This window comes from Poecilia reticulata, linkage group LG4 (genome assembly GCF_000633615.1).
Source record: "Poecilia reticulata strain Guanapo linkage group LG4, Guppy_female_1.0+MT, whole genome shotgun sequence".
NCBI lineage: Eukaryota > Metazoa > Chordata > Actinopteri > Cyprinodontiformes > Poeciliidae > Poecilia > Poecilia reticulata.
In genome coordinates, this window is record NC_024334.1 from 15,119,404 (window position 1) to 15,138,129 (window position 18,726).

The following is an 18,726-nucleotide window of genomic DNA, read 5'->3' on the forward strand; positions in this document are numbered from 1 at the left end:
TTTGAAAAAATTATATTTTGTGTATATTTTATTCAAATTTTGTGCTTTATCCATAGGACCTGTTTTGTCCCTATTATCAAGAATCACTGGATTAATAAAAGAGAAATATTTAATAATAATAATAATAATAATAATAATAATAATAATAATAATAATAATAATAATAATAATAATAATTATTATTATTATTATTATTATTATTATTATTATTATTATTATTATTATTATTATTATTATTGTTATTATTATTCTTAGTAGTAGTAGTAGTAGTAGTAGTAGTTGTAGTTGTAGTAGCAGTACTATAAAAGATTTTATTTGTAAGTGAAAATCTACTCAAGAAAATAAAAGATATTCATCTGCATTAGTTCAAATTGCTAATCTGACTTTAGGCACTTTGCCATAAACAGACTAAAGAGGGTAAGGAAAACCGAAGGATTCACAAATTTTTTTATCTAGTTTTAGCAGAAAAATGTGACAATGTGGTTACTATTGAAAGTCTGCGAAAATTGTCACTCTAAATTTCTTATCGATAAAGTTTGGTATGCTATTGTGAGTTTTAATTGCGTCGTTGTGGTCCACCCACAAAAAAACATCAGAGCCGTTAAAACTCTAGTTAAATATCAGAGTGCAACATCAGTTGTATGCACATTTTTGGAGATATGCTCCAATTTTATTTTTGGCCCATTTTAGCTAAATTCACTTCTGGTCTCCATTGTGAAAATAATCAAACAATCTTTTTTTTTTATTTTTTATTAAACGCTTTTGTGTTTAAGGATGTCGTACTTTCTCTTCATGACTAAATGGCAACGCTTTCCCATAAGGCCCTGGATTGCAGTTCCCCAAGCTGACCACTTGGTGACAGTATTATATCAGGTTGGCGCATGCTCCGTTAGGATGTAAACAGTCGAGGCCGTGTCTGTGGGTCGGAGACATTTGTGTACACGTATTACGGCTGCATGGGCTGGACCGAGGAGTCAATGGGAACGGGCTAACTTAATGCTGGCTAGCTTTTCAAGAAGAAACCTAGCCGCACTGGCTTGTCCTAATTTTCTATGTACGCACGTAAAGCGTTTCCGAGCGGAACTTTTTCTCTGACTAGTGGAGCTTTATCTTCGTGCATGGGAAACGGGAGACATTTACTGCTGCTGGCTGAAAACGCTTCAAGGTAAAGGATGTCTTTGCTTTTTTTCCGGGCTCGGTCTATTTACTGGAGTTGACTTCTACTCACTAACAGACTCAAAGTTATTCCACTGTGTATAAAGTCAATACTATGACATTGCGCTCAAGTAATACAAATGGTTATTACTTAACTCTTACACTCGGTTTGTCGCAGTATTACTTCGAACTGCGGCTTGTCAGTGATGTCGACAGTGTTTGACGCGTTTGCAGCCGGAGACTTCTTAAGACTAGATGTTTATTATAAAACGCATAAAATAAAATCAAGCATAAGTCGCCATTTTAGCTGCAAAAGGTAAAAAAAAAACCCGACGTCTTCGTTTAGCTTAAGCGGATTCTCTTCACGGTAATGCCGTGTAACTTGTGGCGCTTTCTGGAAGAGAGACTACTGTTGAATTTGATGCTAGATACCCATTTCAGCGCTCAGCACCATCGAGCCATAAAAGGAACCTGGGCAGCAGAGGCTAACGCGCCGCTCCTCTGTTTGCTGTTTGGAGATGAGCATGTTTTACAGAGAGGGAAACATGATATGTGGAACAAGCAGAGGATTTAAACCGCTCAGCTGTGGTGCTGCTGCGATGTTGGCTGTCTCTCAAACTCAGACTGTAGACAGGGGGGGGAAGAAATCCAGTAAACAAGGATGTTGTGGGTGATAAACCCACCTAAGATTACCATCTTTAACGCAGCAGAGTTCTAAATATTGCACCACTGCATAAAAACGGGGGAAAGTAGTAAGAATACAGAGACCTACTGAGAAACTTCATTAAGGTCAGAGAGCAGCTGAAAGATAACTTTAAAATGCCGTGTTTGTGTTTAAGAGCTGTATTTTTTTTTAAATTTATTTACATAATTAACCTGAACTGCATTGAAATATTCAACAAGCCACGTTGTCAACAAGTCATGCAACAAAAAAATGTTAGTGTTAGTTTAGCAGTTCAACAAGCTGGCTCTGCATAAACACGTTGTGAAAAGGAGGAAGATGAGTTTCAAAAGCTGTTTTTGCTTGCAAAATATCTGTGATGTCCTGTAGAACTGATAATGCCGAGTGTCGACTATCGGTGATGAGTTACACAAAGCAATGTGCGTTTTCAAGCATGTCCGATGCAGGGCTTCCTCCAGAAAACCAGTTAAGCCCAGTGGTAAGGGCAGTTATTGATTTAATTATTGATTGATTGATATTTTTTTTTTAATTTAGTTGGAAGTTGACTGGAAATTTGAAAATATCAGTAGATAATTATGTTATTGGACAACATTATTAACAATACCTAAAAACCAACTATAGTCTTAAAAAAAAGGAAGCATAAAAATTAGTTATGCTGAATAATTTTTTTGTACTTTAGTTGTCCATAAATGCCGTGTCTTTTAAAGTGTCCTAATTAAAGTGTCTTTTATCTGTGACTTGTCACTTCATTCTCTGAAGTTGCTGGCGTGGTGAACGGTAAAGTCATCTGATCTCAGCCTCCCTATGTGTTCACATACTGAACACATTCTTCCAACTGTTTCACCATAGAGACTCTTTAGCCAGTCTTTGCGATTATCACTGTTACAAGTATATAAAAAACTATAGTAAATACAAAAAAAAGATGCTTAGCCTGGTGGGGGCATAACTAAAGCCTGGTGCCAGGCTTATAATGCACTGGGTGAAGCCCTGTTATACATGGTATTAATTTTATTTCTGTATCTGGAAATCCTCCATAAATGCTATCAGGGATAAGCAAATCCTGGATGGGACATGTTTTGTGTTTGTGAAGCACTTTTAAATTTTGCTGCAGTGAAATGAGGCTGTGTGAATAAAGCTGAAGGAGAGGGGTTCCCTGGTGCTGAAGATATTGGAACCATCTGTGGAAGCACCTGTTGGTGACTGGAAGTCATTACTCTCTATAAGCTAAAGCTAATTGAAGATCTAGTATTATTTAGCAGCACACTGAAACCTGGGACCTGTATCATCTGTAAACTAATGTCCAAGGGTTGCCATTTTGTATTTTATTATACCATAGTTCAAGTTTTACATTTCCCCCAGTAGCATCATTTGCGTGGAGATCTAGTCCATCTGTATGTCGAATGTCAAGTTTCAGTCCCAGCAGCTGGTGAGAAACTAGTTTCTGTTCTTTGAATTCAGTCGCAGGGCCTGAACCAGATGCTTTAACTCACTTGAGTGAGTTCCTTCTCTGTTTCTTGGCTGCTCAGGCCCAGATGGTTCTTATGCTAGCTGCAGAACTTCATCAGTACTTTTTCTGTGAGAGTTAGATTGGCTGTGGCATTGGGCTGGAGTGGGAGGGGGTGAATTAAAGATCAGCTTTAAATCTTCTGTGACGTGAAGCTGCGGAGGGTTTGCTTTCCTGCACCAAGTGGTTAATGATGTGTTGAGATGAAAGTAGCAGTAACACATCTTGCACATGAGTTTATTTCATAACAGACAGGATGGAAATAGCATTTTTAAAAAACACCAACATACACTTTTGCTATCAAAACCAGTGTAAATTCTTAGTAACTGTACAGATCCTCTGTAATCTGTAATCCTCTTCCAGTGTTGTTCTGGTAGACACAGTACATGTGAGCTGTTGGGTGGGGTTACACTTGTCAATTAGACCACAAGTGCTGCTGCCTAGTCTGATTTTATTTTGCGACACTAGAATATTGATCCACATGATGTTAGCATTTTGTTTGTTTACACTTGTTGACACCATAGCCTATTCTGATCTACAAAGGTTTTCACTTGCTTCAGTGCATAAGTAGCCCTAATTTAAATAGTCCTACTTATTTAATTTAGGCCTGGGACATTTTATTGCTGGACAATAATTGTCCTAGAAGTTATTGCAATAAATGATAATATTGTTGTTTTGAAAAAAAATTTCAAGTAATATAATGGTAATGCAGGGTTTTACCCAGTATATTATAAGCCTGGTGGCCCGCCATGCTTTACTAACCCCGCCGCCAGGCTAAGCATTGCTTGTCTACGTTTTTAGGGGGGAAAAAAAGTGCTTTTTTTTTTTTTCTTTTAAAGCCGGGCTGCAAGCGTCTCTTTTGCTCTGGGCATTTCACTAGCAGACGACAGGTCTATAATATATAGGTTTATAGTTTATGGATTTAAACCCGACAGCGCGCGGACCAATCAGACAGCTGTCGCCTCTGCGCTTTGCCTTGCGCGCTGCCGCTGCTTTACCTCAGCGGGATCGCACGCGCCTCCTTTTACTCAAACTGGACACAGACTGACCTGTATGGATGTTTACATCAACTTACTGTGAGGAATTATGATCCTTTGGAGAACTCTAGGTAAGAGTTTAAAACCCGCCGCGTTAGCTCTGGTTGAGCAGCTTTATGTGAACCGCAGGAATAACTCATAGCGAATTCAGAGGTGCGCTTTGTGGAGTGGTGAGAATGATTTATCTTTGTGAACGAACAATTATATGGGGCATTTACATCTCAACACGCTGCCCAGCGTGTGGCTCTGTGTCTGTCTTCCCTGTAAAGTTTATGTATGTGGCCGGAGCATTTGTGGAGAGGAGCTTTCGCGCCCTCCGGTCTGTAACGCATCACGCTGATTTTATATTATTTTATTTATTTATTTTTTATTATTTTTCCGGTTACACTTTGCATCAAACCATATCAAATGCGTTGTCTACTTAGAGTTAATGCGCGCGGCCACACAGAGATCTGAGAAACTCTTCCGATAAACTCGACCAACCAGAATAGTCTCTGTGACGCTTATTAAAAACTCAACAGACACAAAATGGAGGAGCTACTGAAGCCACATTAGCAGCATTGAATTAAACCTCCCGTCTGTTGTGCGTCTCTGCGTAGTTCAGCAGATTTAACTCATCATGCAGGGCCGGTCCAAGGCTGTTTGAGGCCTTGAGAATTTGACTTAGGGGCCCCTTTTGCTGCTAAAAACATCAGCACCTCTTAACAGCTTCTGTGTTAGATTTAGTGAAATATAGGAGAAGGGAGTAGTTTAATTGGCCAGCCTAAAAAGCAATAAGTTATAATCGCAGTTTACTAATTTGTGTAAATTCAAAGATTAAACTCACAGCATCAGATTGTTGCTATGGTAACAAAACAATCACACTATGAATATTGTTCTTTGAAGTTCAGCTCCTTAAAATCTTGTATTTAAATGTTAAACAATTTAAAATAATTTAATTTATGTATGCCTTAACAATTGGATCAAATTTAACAGCATTGATCATCTCAATAAACAAGTGTTACATTTATGTATCTGTGGTCTGTTTTAAAATATTAGCGTTTATGGGGTCCCTGAAACTCTGGGGACCTGATGGAGCTGCTGACTTAATTTGGATTAAACAGAAGTGCAAATTTGTTGTTTTTAGACTAGTTGTGGGTTTAAATAGCATTTCACTGGTGATCTTTTCCCGTAACATATAATTACAAAGTAATACTTTTACATTTCCTGTCAACTTAACATCTTTTAATACAAAAACACGGTGGACCGCCGGTGGACCGCCTCGATGCCCCGACCACCAGGCTTAGCAAGTTTTTTGGGGGAAACCCCGGTAATGGCTTTATTATAATCTGAAATATTAATAAACCTTTCATTTCTAACCTAAACATTTAACACTGGAGATGGAAGACATTTTAAATATGCAAAATAAATAAACAAATCAAATGAATACTAAAGTCTCTTTAAACAACATTCAAAAAAGGGGAGTTTAGACCAACGCACCAGAAAAACAACTAATTATGGAAATGGAAATTATTGAGTTTGTTTTAATTTGCATTAATGCAATGAATTGATTTTAGTGCTTATTGCAACAGCTTTATCTCTAGAAATAAATTAGCTATTGTGTATACTTTATTAGGCATAATTTTTAGGTGTTATTTAATGGCATTAAGTCTCATTTGTTAGCAGAACTTTCCTTTGTTTGGATAACATATTTAAAGTACTATGGTCTTACTTTTCCTCCTTGAAAAAAAGTATCACATGAACAGTGTTGTTGCAACAAAAGTGCATATAATCCTTTAGCCTTTCCATATTTTGTCAAGTAGCAGCCACAGACTTCAATTTAATTGCTGTAATGTGGAATAGTGGATAATTATGAGATGAAGCAAAATACCTCAAAAGTACCTCAAGCTTTGTTTGACTGAAAGCATTTGGTTAAATGTGGTTTCATCCAGATTAGCCTGTATCTGGCTCAATCCATCTTCGTTTTAACACAAACCAACTTCTCTTTTTCCTGCTGAAGAACAACACTCCCATAGCATGACACTGCCTCCGCCATGTTCTGTTTCCACATTCTGACCACACTTTAAAAAAAAAAATACCCTGAAGCTAATTTGTTGTAATGTGGCTAAAAGTTCTAAGGTTCTAGAGGTGTAAATACTTTGAAAGGGATTTTGTGCAAAACAGTATGTGTTTTTATTAAGGCAGGGATTCATTTTAACTATAACTTAAAGCAGATAAACTACTGCACAGTAGAACTAATTTACCAAGTAGAACTAATAAAACCAGGCTTGTCGCCTGGTTTTATTAGATGTAACCAATCAACTTTTACACATTTTCAACAACATAATTGACACCATTATTTATTTATAAAAAAGTTGGATTTCTGTCATTATTCTAGTCACTCAAAATTTTATTTTGGTCCCATTTCCAGCTCCTGTGATTGAGGAAATAAATTAGTAGAAGTGATATAACTCTTAAAGTTTAAACTTTGACTCCTTTTTTTTACCTTAACATACTAAGATGGCTATGCATGCAGTATGAATTTCTAAAATCATAAGCCAGAGTCTAGACATTTCATTTCCTACCCCACTAGTAGGCTAGCAGTGCTTGTTGAGGAGTAGCCTTCACCCCAGTCATTGAAATGTTGATTGTACATTTGGAAAGTATGAGCTGCCCTGTGCGTGTGAAGAGAAAGGCCTTTCCACCTCACTTCGAGTGTGTTATTGTGAGCCAAGCCTGGGTTTCAGTGCTCTCACACCATGGTGTCCATTGCAGAGCCTGAGAAGGTTATTCAGGAAGAGAAATACAAAATGAAGATAGGAGCGAGTGTAACTTAGAAGTTTTTTGATTTATGTAGATATAATTTCTAGCCATTTAACTGGTTTGTTTTCCAGCTAGTGTGACTTATCTATCCAGTTATGATAAGGGAAACACTTCTCACTTCTTCCTCTGGTCTTTTTCACTTCCTCAATTGCCCTGATGTTCCACTGCTCGGACCCTCTGTAGCTTCATTAGCTATGCTCCCAGCATTTTTGGGCCTCTTTCAGTTCTTTGGCAAACAAAAGCAGCAATAAACCCCGTATCCAGGATTTACGGGGAACTCCTGCTTTCATCGGCTCGGTTCACTGGACACAATATCTTTAAGGCCAACCTTGATCCTGACATCTGACATAGTAAAACAGAGTCTAAATTTAAAGTTGCTGCCACGTACTTTAACATTTTTTCAAATCCATCTACACCTAAGATGCATTCACACCAACCCTGTTTAGTCCATTTTAATCTGACTCTAGTTGGTTTGCCTAGAAAGTACAGTTCTTTTGGGGAGGTGTGAATATTTAATCACACTCTGGTCCGTCTACTAACCTGGGTCTTGGTTGGATTAAAGTGAACTCTGGTTTGAATGCATGTGAACACCAGGCGGACTGGAGACCGCTCCAAAAGCAGGAGGTGGTTTATGGTTCAGGGTAAATCTGAATAAATCTAACCAAAACAAACGCCTAAGTTGAGTGTTAATAGGCAAACTGGAGACAAAAGAGAAATCCTACAACCGCTAAACTCTTAACGCCATTCAGTTTTGGTTTACATCTTGTGAAGAAGGAAGTTGATCTCAGTGTCTTCTAAAGGAGTTTTTGAGTTATTTGCTTCGGTGGTTCTTGGTTCTGCCACAGACGAACAGGTTTTTGAAAGGATTTGGTTGGTTTGACACATTGCAGTGTGAAAGAGAATGGCACCAGCTGAAAATGTAGCACAGTTTGGTCCTGAACTGAGCCCAGACTATCAGATGTGAAAACGCCCTTAGATAAATAGGAAGCTGCCTTCAACTTTCTAGATATCAGATCTGAAAGAGCACATGTAGAGCTGTTCTTTAAGGTGAAATCTGACTCACTAACCTTGTTGGTCATCAGCGCCATTAGAAGCCACGTGGCCCGACTTTCTTTTATTTTGCTTTCAAAGGGAAAAAGTCCACAGACAATCCTAGTCTGACTCAGAGCACCACAAAGCTTTGGGTGGGGAGAAACTAGACAAATGCAAATTTGTCTATTTTCAATCAGCTATTATTTTTTATAGCTATTATTCTTTATAAACAGAGTTGCTCACTGTTCTACTTTTTATGTCCTTTTAAGCTGTAACTATTTAACCATTTTTAAATGAATTTGGCTCTGAATACCTACCAGTCTCCCCCTGCATCATGAGTTGAACACTAGTGATTAGATCTCAGTTATCTCCTCTGTATGCAAATAAACATTTGGGCTAAACCACGTAGCCAGTTGTCAGCTAAAGAAGAAAAGAGGCAATCTGCTGAATGCTTCAATACACCTAGTGGAAAAAAAACAACAACTCCACTCAGACAAAACCAAATTGAAATTACTTAAAACCAGAATGATTTTGCTTCTTGTCTGTTCTACCCAGTTTCTGCTGTAAGTGGAAGCAGATGTGACATTAGACACTGCTAAAACATCTTACACCTTCAACTTTTATTAACAGACTTAAATCAATACTTACAGATTTTAAAAAAATAACACAACAATATGAAAATATAATATAAATATAATGTACAATGAGAACAAATGTATAATTACACACAAATACTTACACCACTACATAATTATAGTGTTAGCATAATCCTATCATTTTAGAAGAGTTTATGATTTGACGTTGGACAAAAGATGTCTTCCTCAGTTCATCTATATGCCATTTATTTAAGTATAAATAGCATATATATAAATGGCCATCAATAAGTACTTTATTTATTGATGGGAAGGATTGAACTTACTTATACGTCAGATAAAAAAAATTTTCAGTCCTTGTGCCTTTGAGTTCATTAAAAAGTCTGTCAAAGAATTCATGTCGCTTAAACTTTTACAGATTTTTACAACTTCTGACAAAATGTAAATGTTGTTGGGGCCTGTTTCCCTTCGGATATCTGGAAAACCAATACATTTTAATGTGTTCCAGTCTTTCATCCACACAAAGATCCATATCTGTGTTTGTTTGTGCTTATGGGTAAACAGAGATTTAGGGTTCCATTACATTACTGTCTGCAGTAAGTAAAACGGCATCAGCTGATTGGCTAACAAAGGTTTTAGCTTTGCGCCATGCTGCTCCTTGTGCATTCGGCATTTTTAAAACAACACAAATGACATATTTGTGCGAGTTCATTTGGATAAAAAGTTTTCTGAAAATGATTGCGTGTGTGACACTATTTTTTTTTTTTAATAAACTCTGTCGGGGGAGTTATTTGTTTTCATAAGTTTGTACGTGTGTAGAAATGTGTAGTTTTGCAGACGACCTCCTCTGCCTTTCTTTCATTGCATAAAGGGTGGATTTCTGGAGTTGTGGTTTTCTGCAGCTTCTTCATGATCCTCTGATTAATACCGCCCCTGCTTGTCCTGTTAGTTTGGATGCATGGCAGTTTGTAGTTGTGCCACACCCTTTCCATTTTCAGGTGATGCACTTAATTGTGCTCTTTTAGATATTTTAAACCTCGGGATATTCTTCTTTGGCCTAACACTCTGCTTTACTGGGACTAAATTACACACAAAGATTCAGATGCTTGAACCAATTTTACATTATATTCATCAAAAATATTGAAAGACATTTATGATTCTTCTTTGATTATTATTGACTCATTTGTGTTTCTCTATTACATTAATTCAAAATTTAGAATAGAATAGAATAGAATAGAATAGAATAGAATAGAATAGAGACATCTTATATTGGCCCTTAGTGGGGAAGTTGAGGCAGCAAAGTGACCTATGCAGATTCACACAGTGATAAAAATAGAAACTGAAGAATATAGGGGAAATTTGCAGAAATTTTTTTTAATGTACAGTTATTAAAAATAGCTGGAACACTTTATTTGAAGGGGTGTGCATAAGACTGACATGACACTGTCATAAACATGACACAACATCTGTCATGAACATTAAGAAGTCTTTATGAATGTTTATCAGTTGTCATGAAGTGTCATTTGGTAAATAATGACAATTTTAATGCAAAGCTGCTCTAAAAGTACAATAAAAGTGCCAACTTTGCATGATTTTGTAAATTCTGATAATTTAATGCAAAGTTGGCATTTTTAATGGACTTTCAATGCAACTTTTAGAGCAACTTTGCATTAAAAGTCTCATTTACCGAATGACACTTCATGATAACTGGCATAAACATTCATAAAGACTTCTTTATGTTCATGACAGATGTTATGTCATGTTTTTGACAGTGTCATGTCAGTCTTATGCACATCCCTTCTAATAAAGTGTTACCAAAATAGCATACTCGGATTAAAAGAAATGTGTAACTGAGTATCAGAAATAAAGAGTGAATGGATATTACTGCATTAAAAACTGTAATAGATCACTATTGCTGCTGCTTTTTACTCAGTAGTTTCTATTCTAAATTGCTTCCTGCATTATGACAGCCAGCCTTTTTTTTGTTGCGAAGTACAGCTGTGTGGAATGACTATCTTGACTGTAGCACTTTGACCCTTCCTGCAAGTATGATCAGCATATGACTGCAAGACTCTGTTAAGTCGGCTGAATGTTTAAAAGACTGATCGAGTGAGAGCGCGGTTCAAAAAGCATCGGAAATCCTTCTTTTGATGGATATGGAGATTTGAAAGACAGCTTTGTCATGGAAAGCTGCTGAAGGGGTTGGATTTCTGGGAGGGAAAAAGCAGGTAGGAAACTTTCCTGATGTAACATCTTTATATGCTTTTGGTTAGGGTTTATGTGTTATTTTTTTCAGTGGTGGTTCTGAAAAGAAAACTGATTTAAACAGTTTCTTTTATAATTCTCATGTATGTATGTCTGCCCAGGTCTGAGTGTCGGTCAGATTACGTGTCAGGATTCACACCTTTGTTGCCATTTTTCTCCATCAGAGGGAATAATAATGTTAATATTGCTCTGCTCTGTAAAAAATTCTCTTTAGCAAAAGCAGGACTTCTCGTTAATCTGTTGGAAAAAAGGAAAAGTGGCTAGAATGTGTTGTTAAAGTAGCCTTAAAATGAAACCGACCCAACATCCACTGCTGATTGTCACGATTCAGTCCTGACTCATCAAACGTTTGCAGCAGCGCAAGCAAGCAGTTTGAGGTATTGATCAGGAAATCAGAACATTGGCTAAAGCAGAGCGAAAGCTCAGCAGCCGCATCGATCCGTCCCACTCTGACTGGACGACGTCTGGTTGGCATGGATCTAAGTTTAGACGGTGACTTATTGTGAGACTGAGCCCGGAGAAGTCGGAGAATGATTACATAATAAAAAAACTTGTGTGGTCTTTCCCTGCAGGTGGCGACAGACAAGGTTGCTGGAAAGCTGAGTTCTACTCTCTCATGGGTGAAGAACTCGGTCTCCCACACCGTCAGTCAGATGGCTAGCCAAGTGGCCACGCCCACATCTCTACAGACCCCCACCACTTCCTCCTCCACGTCTCTGTCCTCGCCCGCCCTCTCGCCGTCCTCCCCAGCGCAGCTTAGCCCTGACGATGTGGAGTTGCTGGCCAAGCTGGAGGAGCAGAACAGGTCAGTGGTCTGGCTGACGCAGCTTCTTCAGTTACCTTTGCATGATGATGCAAGATGGGATTTTTATTTTATTTTTTTCCAAACTGAATTTCTCTTCTCATTCTTAACAAAAGTTGGGTCTTTTTCCCTTTTTCTATTTTTGAAGTACATGATTATTGTTTTGTTACGGTAGCCCACCAGGGGAGACATCGTTTACAACTTCTTTTATGTCAATAATTGGCAAAGAAAGCCTTTTCTGTGCAAAGGTTTCTAGTCAGTGTTTGTGTTCCTTTTCTTCAGTCATGAATGAATCAGAATTAAACTGCAGGTGAAGTTTGGGGCTCATCAGAGAAACCCAGCCACACATGCTCACATTACAGTTTTTATAGTACGAATTCAAATATAATGCTTAAAACCGCCAAGAGAGTGAGTATGATTGTCTCATCATACTTTTTTTTATTTTTAAGTGAATATACACAAGACACAAAACAAAGTCCAGTGTAGTCCTTCAGGTATTCGTAGTGTGTAGTGGGTTTTTGTTGATATAAAAGAAAAAAGTTAATATAATAATAATAATAATAATAATCAAGCATTATGTCCTTAATTATTAAGTTCTTAATTACATTATTGATCACAAGAAAACTAAGAATACTGTTACTAATGAAGTATTCTCATCAGTCTTTTGAAGGGATTTAACCTTTATGTTAGAATACGAAACAATCTCAACTCCCCAGGATTATTGATCATTCACTGATTACACTGGTCAACAGCCAAAAAAATGTCTGGAGTTTTACAACTGTTTTAGGGTCATGTTGATGTGCTGAATCCAAAAATTACATTGGTTTTGCTCAATCAGGACAATTTTCTGAACTATGGAGCCACATGAGCATCAAAATGCAGGACTTGTTTCCACATATGGATCAGTTTCCTGAGAATCTGATCAATGAGTGATGAACAGGAGGAGAGATTCCACCAGGACTGAAAAGAGATGGAGACGTAATATTCAATTTACATGTTTGCACCCTTATCAGTGTTTATTATTCAGTTTACAAGAATCTAAGTTAGTTGCATATAATTAATACACTTTGTTGGAAAACAATTTTTTTTTTTGGAAATTTTTTGACTTGGATTCTCAGTCTCCATTAACAAAAAACGTACTTGAATAAAAACTAGACAACATAAAGCCAAAGTGGAAATAAATACTGCATTCAACCAAAAGAGTGCAGATTATTAAGTCTGTATACTATATTGCCCTTCAGTAATAACTAGATTTAAATAGAGAAGATGGGCCCATCCGACCACCTGATGCAATAGTTCATACTACACGATTTTTTGCCCCTATTTTCCCCTTATGACAATCTTAGATCGTTGGCCGACCTAACCGATCATCCTGCAGTGTGTGATGTGTTACGGTAGATGGTCGTCGCCGCTCCGATCTAAATCAGCTGTTTTTCCCGACTGGGAGCTTAACGCTGAATGTGACAGGTAGCCAATCAGAACACGCGGATTCTCCCCTTTCTGAGGGGAAATTACGGAGGGTAATCCCAAACAGTTGACAAGGCTCAACCCATAATCCAGCGGACATTGGAGATGATATGTGGAAACAATATTAATATTTAACATTTCGTGCAAAGAATATAGAAATGACAAGGGGAGGAGTTGGAGCCAAATTGGTACCGCAGTTGATAAACCCAACCTACCGGGTTTAAACCTGGTAGGTTTTCAGCTGTTCTTCGTTAACATGACATAAATAGGTTACAATGATTTTTATTCAGTCAGGACTTTACGCTGACTCTAGCCACATGCATCACAGGCATTAATTAATGCCTGATTTTAAAATTAGTTAACTGGACTTGTAGCCATTATTTTGCGCCTTTGTGGCTGGACACCACACGGCACGACGAACCCGATCGAACCGTTATACCTAGGATTTCTGTCGGCTAAGGTGTGGTCTCAGGTTTTGAAAATGGGCCCGACAACTCGTGGAGTGTGCGCTGGACATTAGACTAAGGAAATGAGGAAGGGAGGGTCAGTGGAGAGCACCGGAGCTGAGCCTTTTTTCATTCAGTGTCATCAACAGAAAGRAAAAAGGCCGGAAGAGACGATAAAGACGATAATTAAAATGAGGTCGATAGGTTCAATTTATCGTCCGATTAATTGATTTACTGTTTATCGTGACAGGCCTAGTGTAGGTGTGTATGTATGTCATTATAAAATTAAACAACTGACTGAACATTGTGGTGGAAGGAGAACATTAGCTATGGGTACACATTTTTCTGCATGAGTAGATTTTTTTTTTAAGTACAACCTTACTAATGTACATAGATAAAATGATGGCTTCCTATCAGAATTTATCAGTATCATTTCAGGTGACCTGTTAATTTGGCAAGGTTTATTTATTTATACAACATGAAAATATAAAATTTCTTGACATTTTAAAAAGAATATCCCAATATTGGCTAAATCTTGTTGTGTTGTTGGCTTTGTGCTCAGAATACCTGACACAATCACTGTAGAAGTCCTTACCATCCCCCTCTTATCTGCACACACACCTGAATGACATCTAGCAGGTTGTGACTTGCTGCCTGGAGACTAACTCGAGGAAGTTTGCACTACATTTTCTTTTCTTTTTTTATCAAGTTAGCCTTTTTTGCTCTGTGGCATCACAGCGCTTTTGATTTGAATCTGGCCTTCAGTAAGGAAAACGTTCCGAGCTCATCAACTAAATAGTTCTCCTCCGTTTGTATCTCATCTGACAAATGATGTTCAACTGGCTTTACACTGATTTACTCTGCAGTGAGAGATTGTAGATGAGATCAAATCAAATGTCACTGCCGATTATCGCTTCGACAACAATGTCCTGTCTTGTTGCTGAACTGATTGGTTTTTGTAGGAAGACCAATAACTTGCTGCAGGCTCCCAAAGGCCACATCACAGCATGCCAAGTGGTGTATGCATAGAATCACCAAGGGTGTATGTTGTAAATTGAGAACATTGTTGTGGCCTGCTGATTCGGTCATTGTTCACATTGAATTAATAGACTGTTAGAGGATGACGCAACGGCCTTCTGTTGCCAGCTCTGGGAATTCTTTCTCTGTTGAGCCTTTCATCCATGGATGAGCAGTGTGTGTGTGAGAGTAGAAGCAGCTATTACTGCACAAGTGTGTCACTCACTCTTATTGTTGAGGGTTTGTTCACTTGCTCACTGTTAAATCCATCATAATGCTTGTCCAGCTAAATAACTTTTTCTTGGATACATTTCTTCTTTTGGGTGAACAGATGATTCTGTATGATTCTTTCAGAGTAGCATCCCGTTAAGTGAAAAATTTGCATTTTAGTTAGTAATGGGACACAGTTAAATGCAGGGTCTGTAATTTATTAATCATATAGCATTGACAAAATGAGCAATATTTTTAGCTAAAAACAAAATTCTGCTAAATTATTGAATGAACAGACATATGAGCTCAACAACAAAGGTATTTGTTGTTTTTAATTTGATGCTTAGGTTTTTCAACCACCACATTGATGCAAAGTGCAATACTAAACATTCATCTTTCCAGAGTTTCAGGAACTCCTGATCATTTATGGAACATCTGTAGAAATGTGCACTGTGGACATTAGCATGCTGCTGCTGCTACATGCTTTGCATTGAGATGCTATTTTAATCTTCAATAGCTTCTCTGATATGTTAACTCCTTTTAGCACAACTAGAACACAACAATAGACTTGTCCAGTGTCCAGTCAGATCAATTTTTGTGGCAAATATTAAGTCCCAAAAAAAGCAGCTTCATTGTCCACCGTTGTTTGCAAATATCGCTTGTGTGTCACATTTACAGGAGTACCAGCAACGCATGAATGCAAAAGTTCCTGCTGGAATGTTCATATGTTAAAAAAAAAAAAAAAAGGCTATTAATTGTGGTAAAACATTTTAATGCGTTAAAATCTAATTAATTACTTAATTTTAGCTTGTTTGTTCCTGGATCCAACTAACTGAGCTAAGCTTTAGCCACATGCTAACAGTAAAATCATTTCGTCATCAAGGAACTTTGAGACCAGCTGCAGCAACTACAGTGAGGACTTTGGTATTGGTGTTCAAATCAGAGATACTGCAGCTGCTTACCGCAGGGTTGTGTGCATGGTGAGGCCTTTGGACCTGGCAGAACAGATAAAGGGTATGAGCTTCGTCCCATCCTGCAACAAGAACAACAGAATCCAGCACTCACTACTGCATGGTCTAAGTCCAGATGTGTCAGCTTTGAAGAAAACCCAAAGCAATGAGGAGAAAATTATGAGTTCATTTTGGTAAGGTGATCTTACTTAATGTTTTACTGATTTAAATGCAGAAAATGGGAGTGGAGATTAAATTAAAGGTTAAAGTATCTTTTTTATCATGAGGGTAGAAGTTTAATTGAAAATTTGTGTTTATTTGCTGCATCTCTTGCTTGATCATCAGTAGTTCACATTACTTATTTTGTCTTCTGACTGTTTGACTTGTGGTGAATTATTAGCAGAGCTCATAGCAGGTTCAGGTTCAACTATAAAACGCAGTTCATGAATTTTCTACAAAGTGTAAACTCCTCCAGTCTCTGACTTGGGCATTCTGTCTCACTCTGTCCGTAATGTAGTATTTTCTATTCAGTTCTCTCTCCATGACCTAAATTTGTCTGGAACCCCCAGCCAGTAGGCCTGTCACGATAACACATTTTGCTTGACGATTAATTGTCTAAAAAATTATTGCGATAAATGATAATATTGTTTCAAGACCTTTTGACACCGATTTAATGGAAATGACGTAATAATGCATGTGATTTCCTGCCATAGATAGATAACACTTTATTTTCAAAAGAACATATAACACTGGAACTGATAAACTAAACAAACAAAACAACCAAAACCAAAAAAATGGATTCTCAATATTAACAAATGTATGTAATGTATTAACAAAAAACATACTTGAATAAAAAGTAAACAACATAAAGCCAAAGTGGAAATAAATATTGAATTCAACCAAAAGAGAGCAGATTATGAAGTCTGTATACTATATTGCCCTTCAATAATCACTAGATTTAAATAGAGAAGATGGGCACATCCGACTACCTAATGCAGTAGTTCATACTACACAATTTTTTGCCCCTTTTTTCCCTTTACACAATCTTAGATCGTTGGCTGATATAAGATTGCCGCTTGTGGTTTCGTAACCGATCATCCTGCAGTGTGTGGTGTGTTACGGTAGATCGTCGTAGCCACTTCGATCTTAATCAGGGGTTTTCCCCGACTGGGAGCTTAAAGCTAAATGTGACAGGTAGCTAATCAGAAGGCGCGGATTCTCCTCTGCACTTTCTGAAGGGAAATTAGGAGGGGAATCCCAAACAGCTAAAACGGCGCAACACAAAGTCCAGCGGACATCGGAGATGATTTGTGGAAACAACATTAATGCTTATTCAACATTTCGTGCAAAGAATATAGAAATGACAAGAAGAGGAGTTGGAGCCAACTTGCTACCGCAGTTGAGAAACCTGGTAGGTTTTCAGCTGTTCTTCGTTAACATGACATAAATGGGTTATGATTTTCATTCAGTCAGGACTTTACGCTGACTCTAGCCACATGCATCACATGTAGATTCTACTAAAGCATTGATTAATGCCCGATTTTAAAATTAGTTAACTGGACTTGTGGCCATTATTTTGTGCCCATGTGTCTGGACATCACCACACGGCACGACGAACCCGATCGAACCGTTATACCTAGGATTTGATTCATGTCGGCTAATGTGTGGTCTCAGGTTTTGAAAGTGGGCCGACAGTCGGCCGACAACTTATGTAGTGTGCGCTGGACATTACACTAAGGAAATGAGGAAGGGAGGGTCAGTGAAGAGCACCGGAGGTGAGCCTTTTTTCATTCAGTGTCATCAATAGAAAGAAAAAAAGGCAGGAAGATACGATAAAGCCGATAATTAAAATGAGGTCGATAGGTTTCATTTATTGTGTGATTAATTGATTTATTATTGCGACAGGCCTACCCAGCCATTCTGGGACAGCACTCACTGTCCTCACAGGCTGCACTGGAAAGACCTCAGACTTTTTTTTTCTTTTTTCCAAGATCAGGTGTCAGAGTGTTTGTTTCTGTGTCATGGTTTGAAGTTGGGTCTCCTGTTCTCCGCATGCTGCTCCTAGATCAGTAACTGCTGCAGTAAACATGAGGCGGTGCATCAGTCATTTCCTGAAGACCCAGATCAAACTAGTAGTCTCCAAAAAAACTTGCAACCTCTTTCCTTCTTTACTTAAAAGTATTGAATCTCAAATCTGATTGTTGTTTACATTAAGTAAGAAGAGTAGTTTGTATGAATCGAGCATGTGGTCAACCTCTACTTCTGATTACACGTTGCCTGGCTGTTGGACTGTTTTCCCATTGGCTGATGAGTTTACAGCTCATCAAACTTTGACACAGTGAGTTATTTTAAACCTGCAGAGCTGCCCTGCTGAACACATAGTGGCTTGTAAATAAACAGTTCTGACCTAAAAATGTTTCCATCGTTAATGTGAACACAAGATCCAGTTTGCGTTGTCTTCCTTTTGCTGTGCAAGTTATCTGGGTCTAATTTTAGACCCAGGTTTATAGCTGCTTCCCTGGAGTGTCTGGTTTTACTTGGTAGGGTGGAGAATTGCAAGGTAGCTTTATTTTTATCACAATAAAACCTCTTGCTGAAGTAACTTTCTGTTCACTAAGCAAGGTTTCCCCCAGAAAACTTGCTAAGTCTGGTGGTAGGGTGCTAGGGAAATCCATCCATCCATCCATCCATCCATCCATCCATCCATCCATCCATCCATCCATCCATCCATCCATCCATCCATCCATCCATCCATCCATCCATC

At 38.0% G+C, this 18,726-nt stretch overlaps 1 protein-coding gene across 5 annotated transcripts in view; it reads left to right on the forward strand.

The window, feature by feature from the left end:
• Positions 1–905: 905 nt before the first annotated feature.
• evi5b (ecotropic viral integration site 5b) overlaps positions 906–18,726 on the forward strand; it is a 61,361-nt gene continuing 43,540 nt past the window's right edge. For all 5 annotated transcript variants that reach the window (XR_001776566.1, XR_001776567.1, XM_008407768.2 and 2 more), the window contains exons 1-2: positions 906–1,165; positions 11,643–11,875. Coding sequence is in view for 3 of the 5 variants with exons in the window: in XM_008407768.2 (XP_008405990.1) it covers positions 11,724–11,875 (152 nt within the window). In the remaining 2 variants the exon portion in view is untranslated. The remainder of the gene's footprint in view (positions 1,166–11,642; positions 11,876–18,726) is intronic.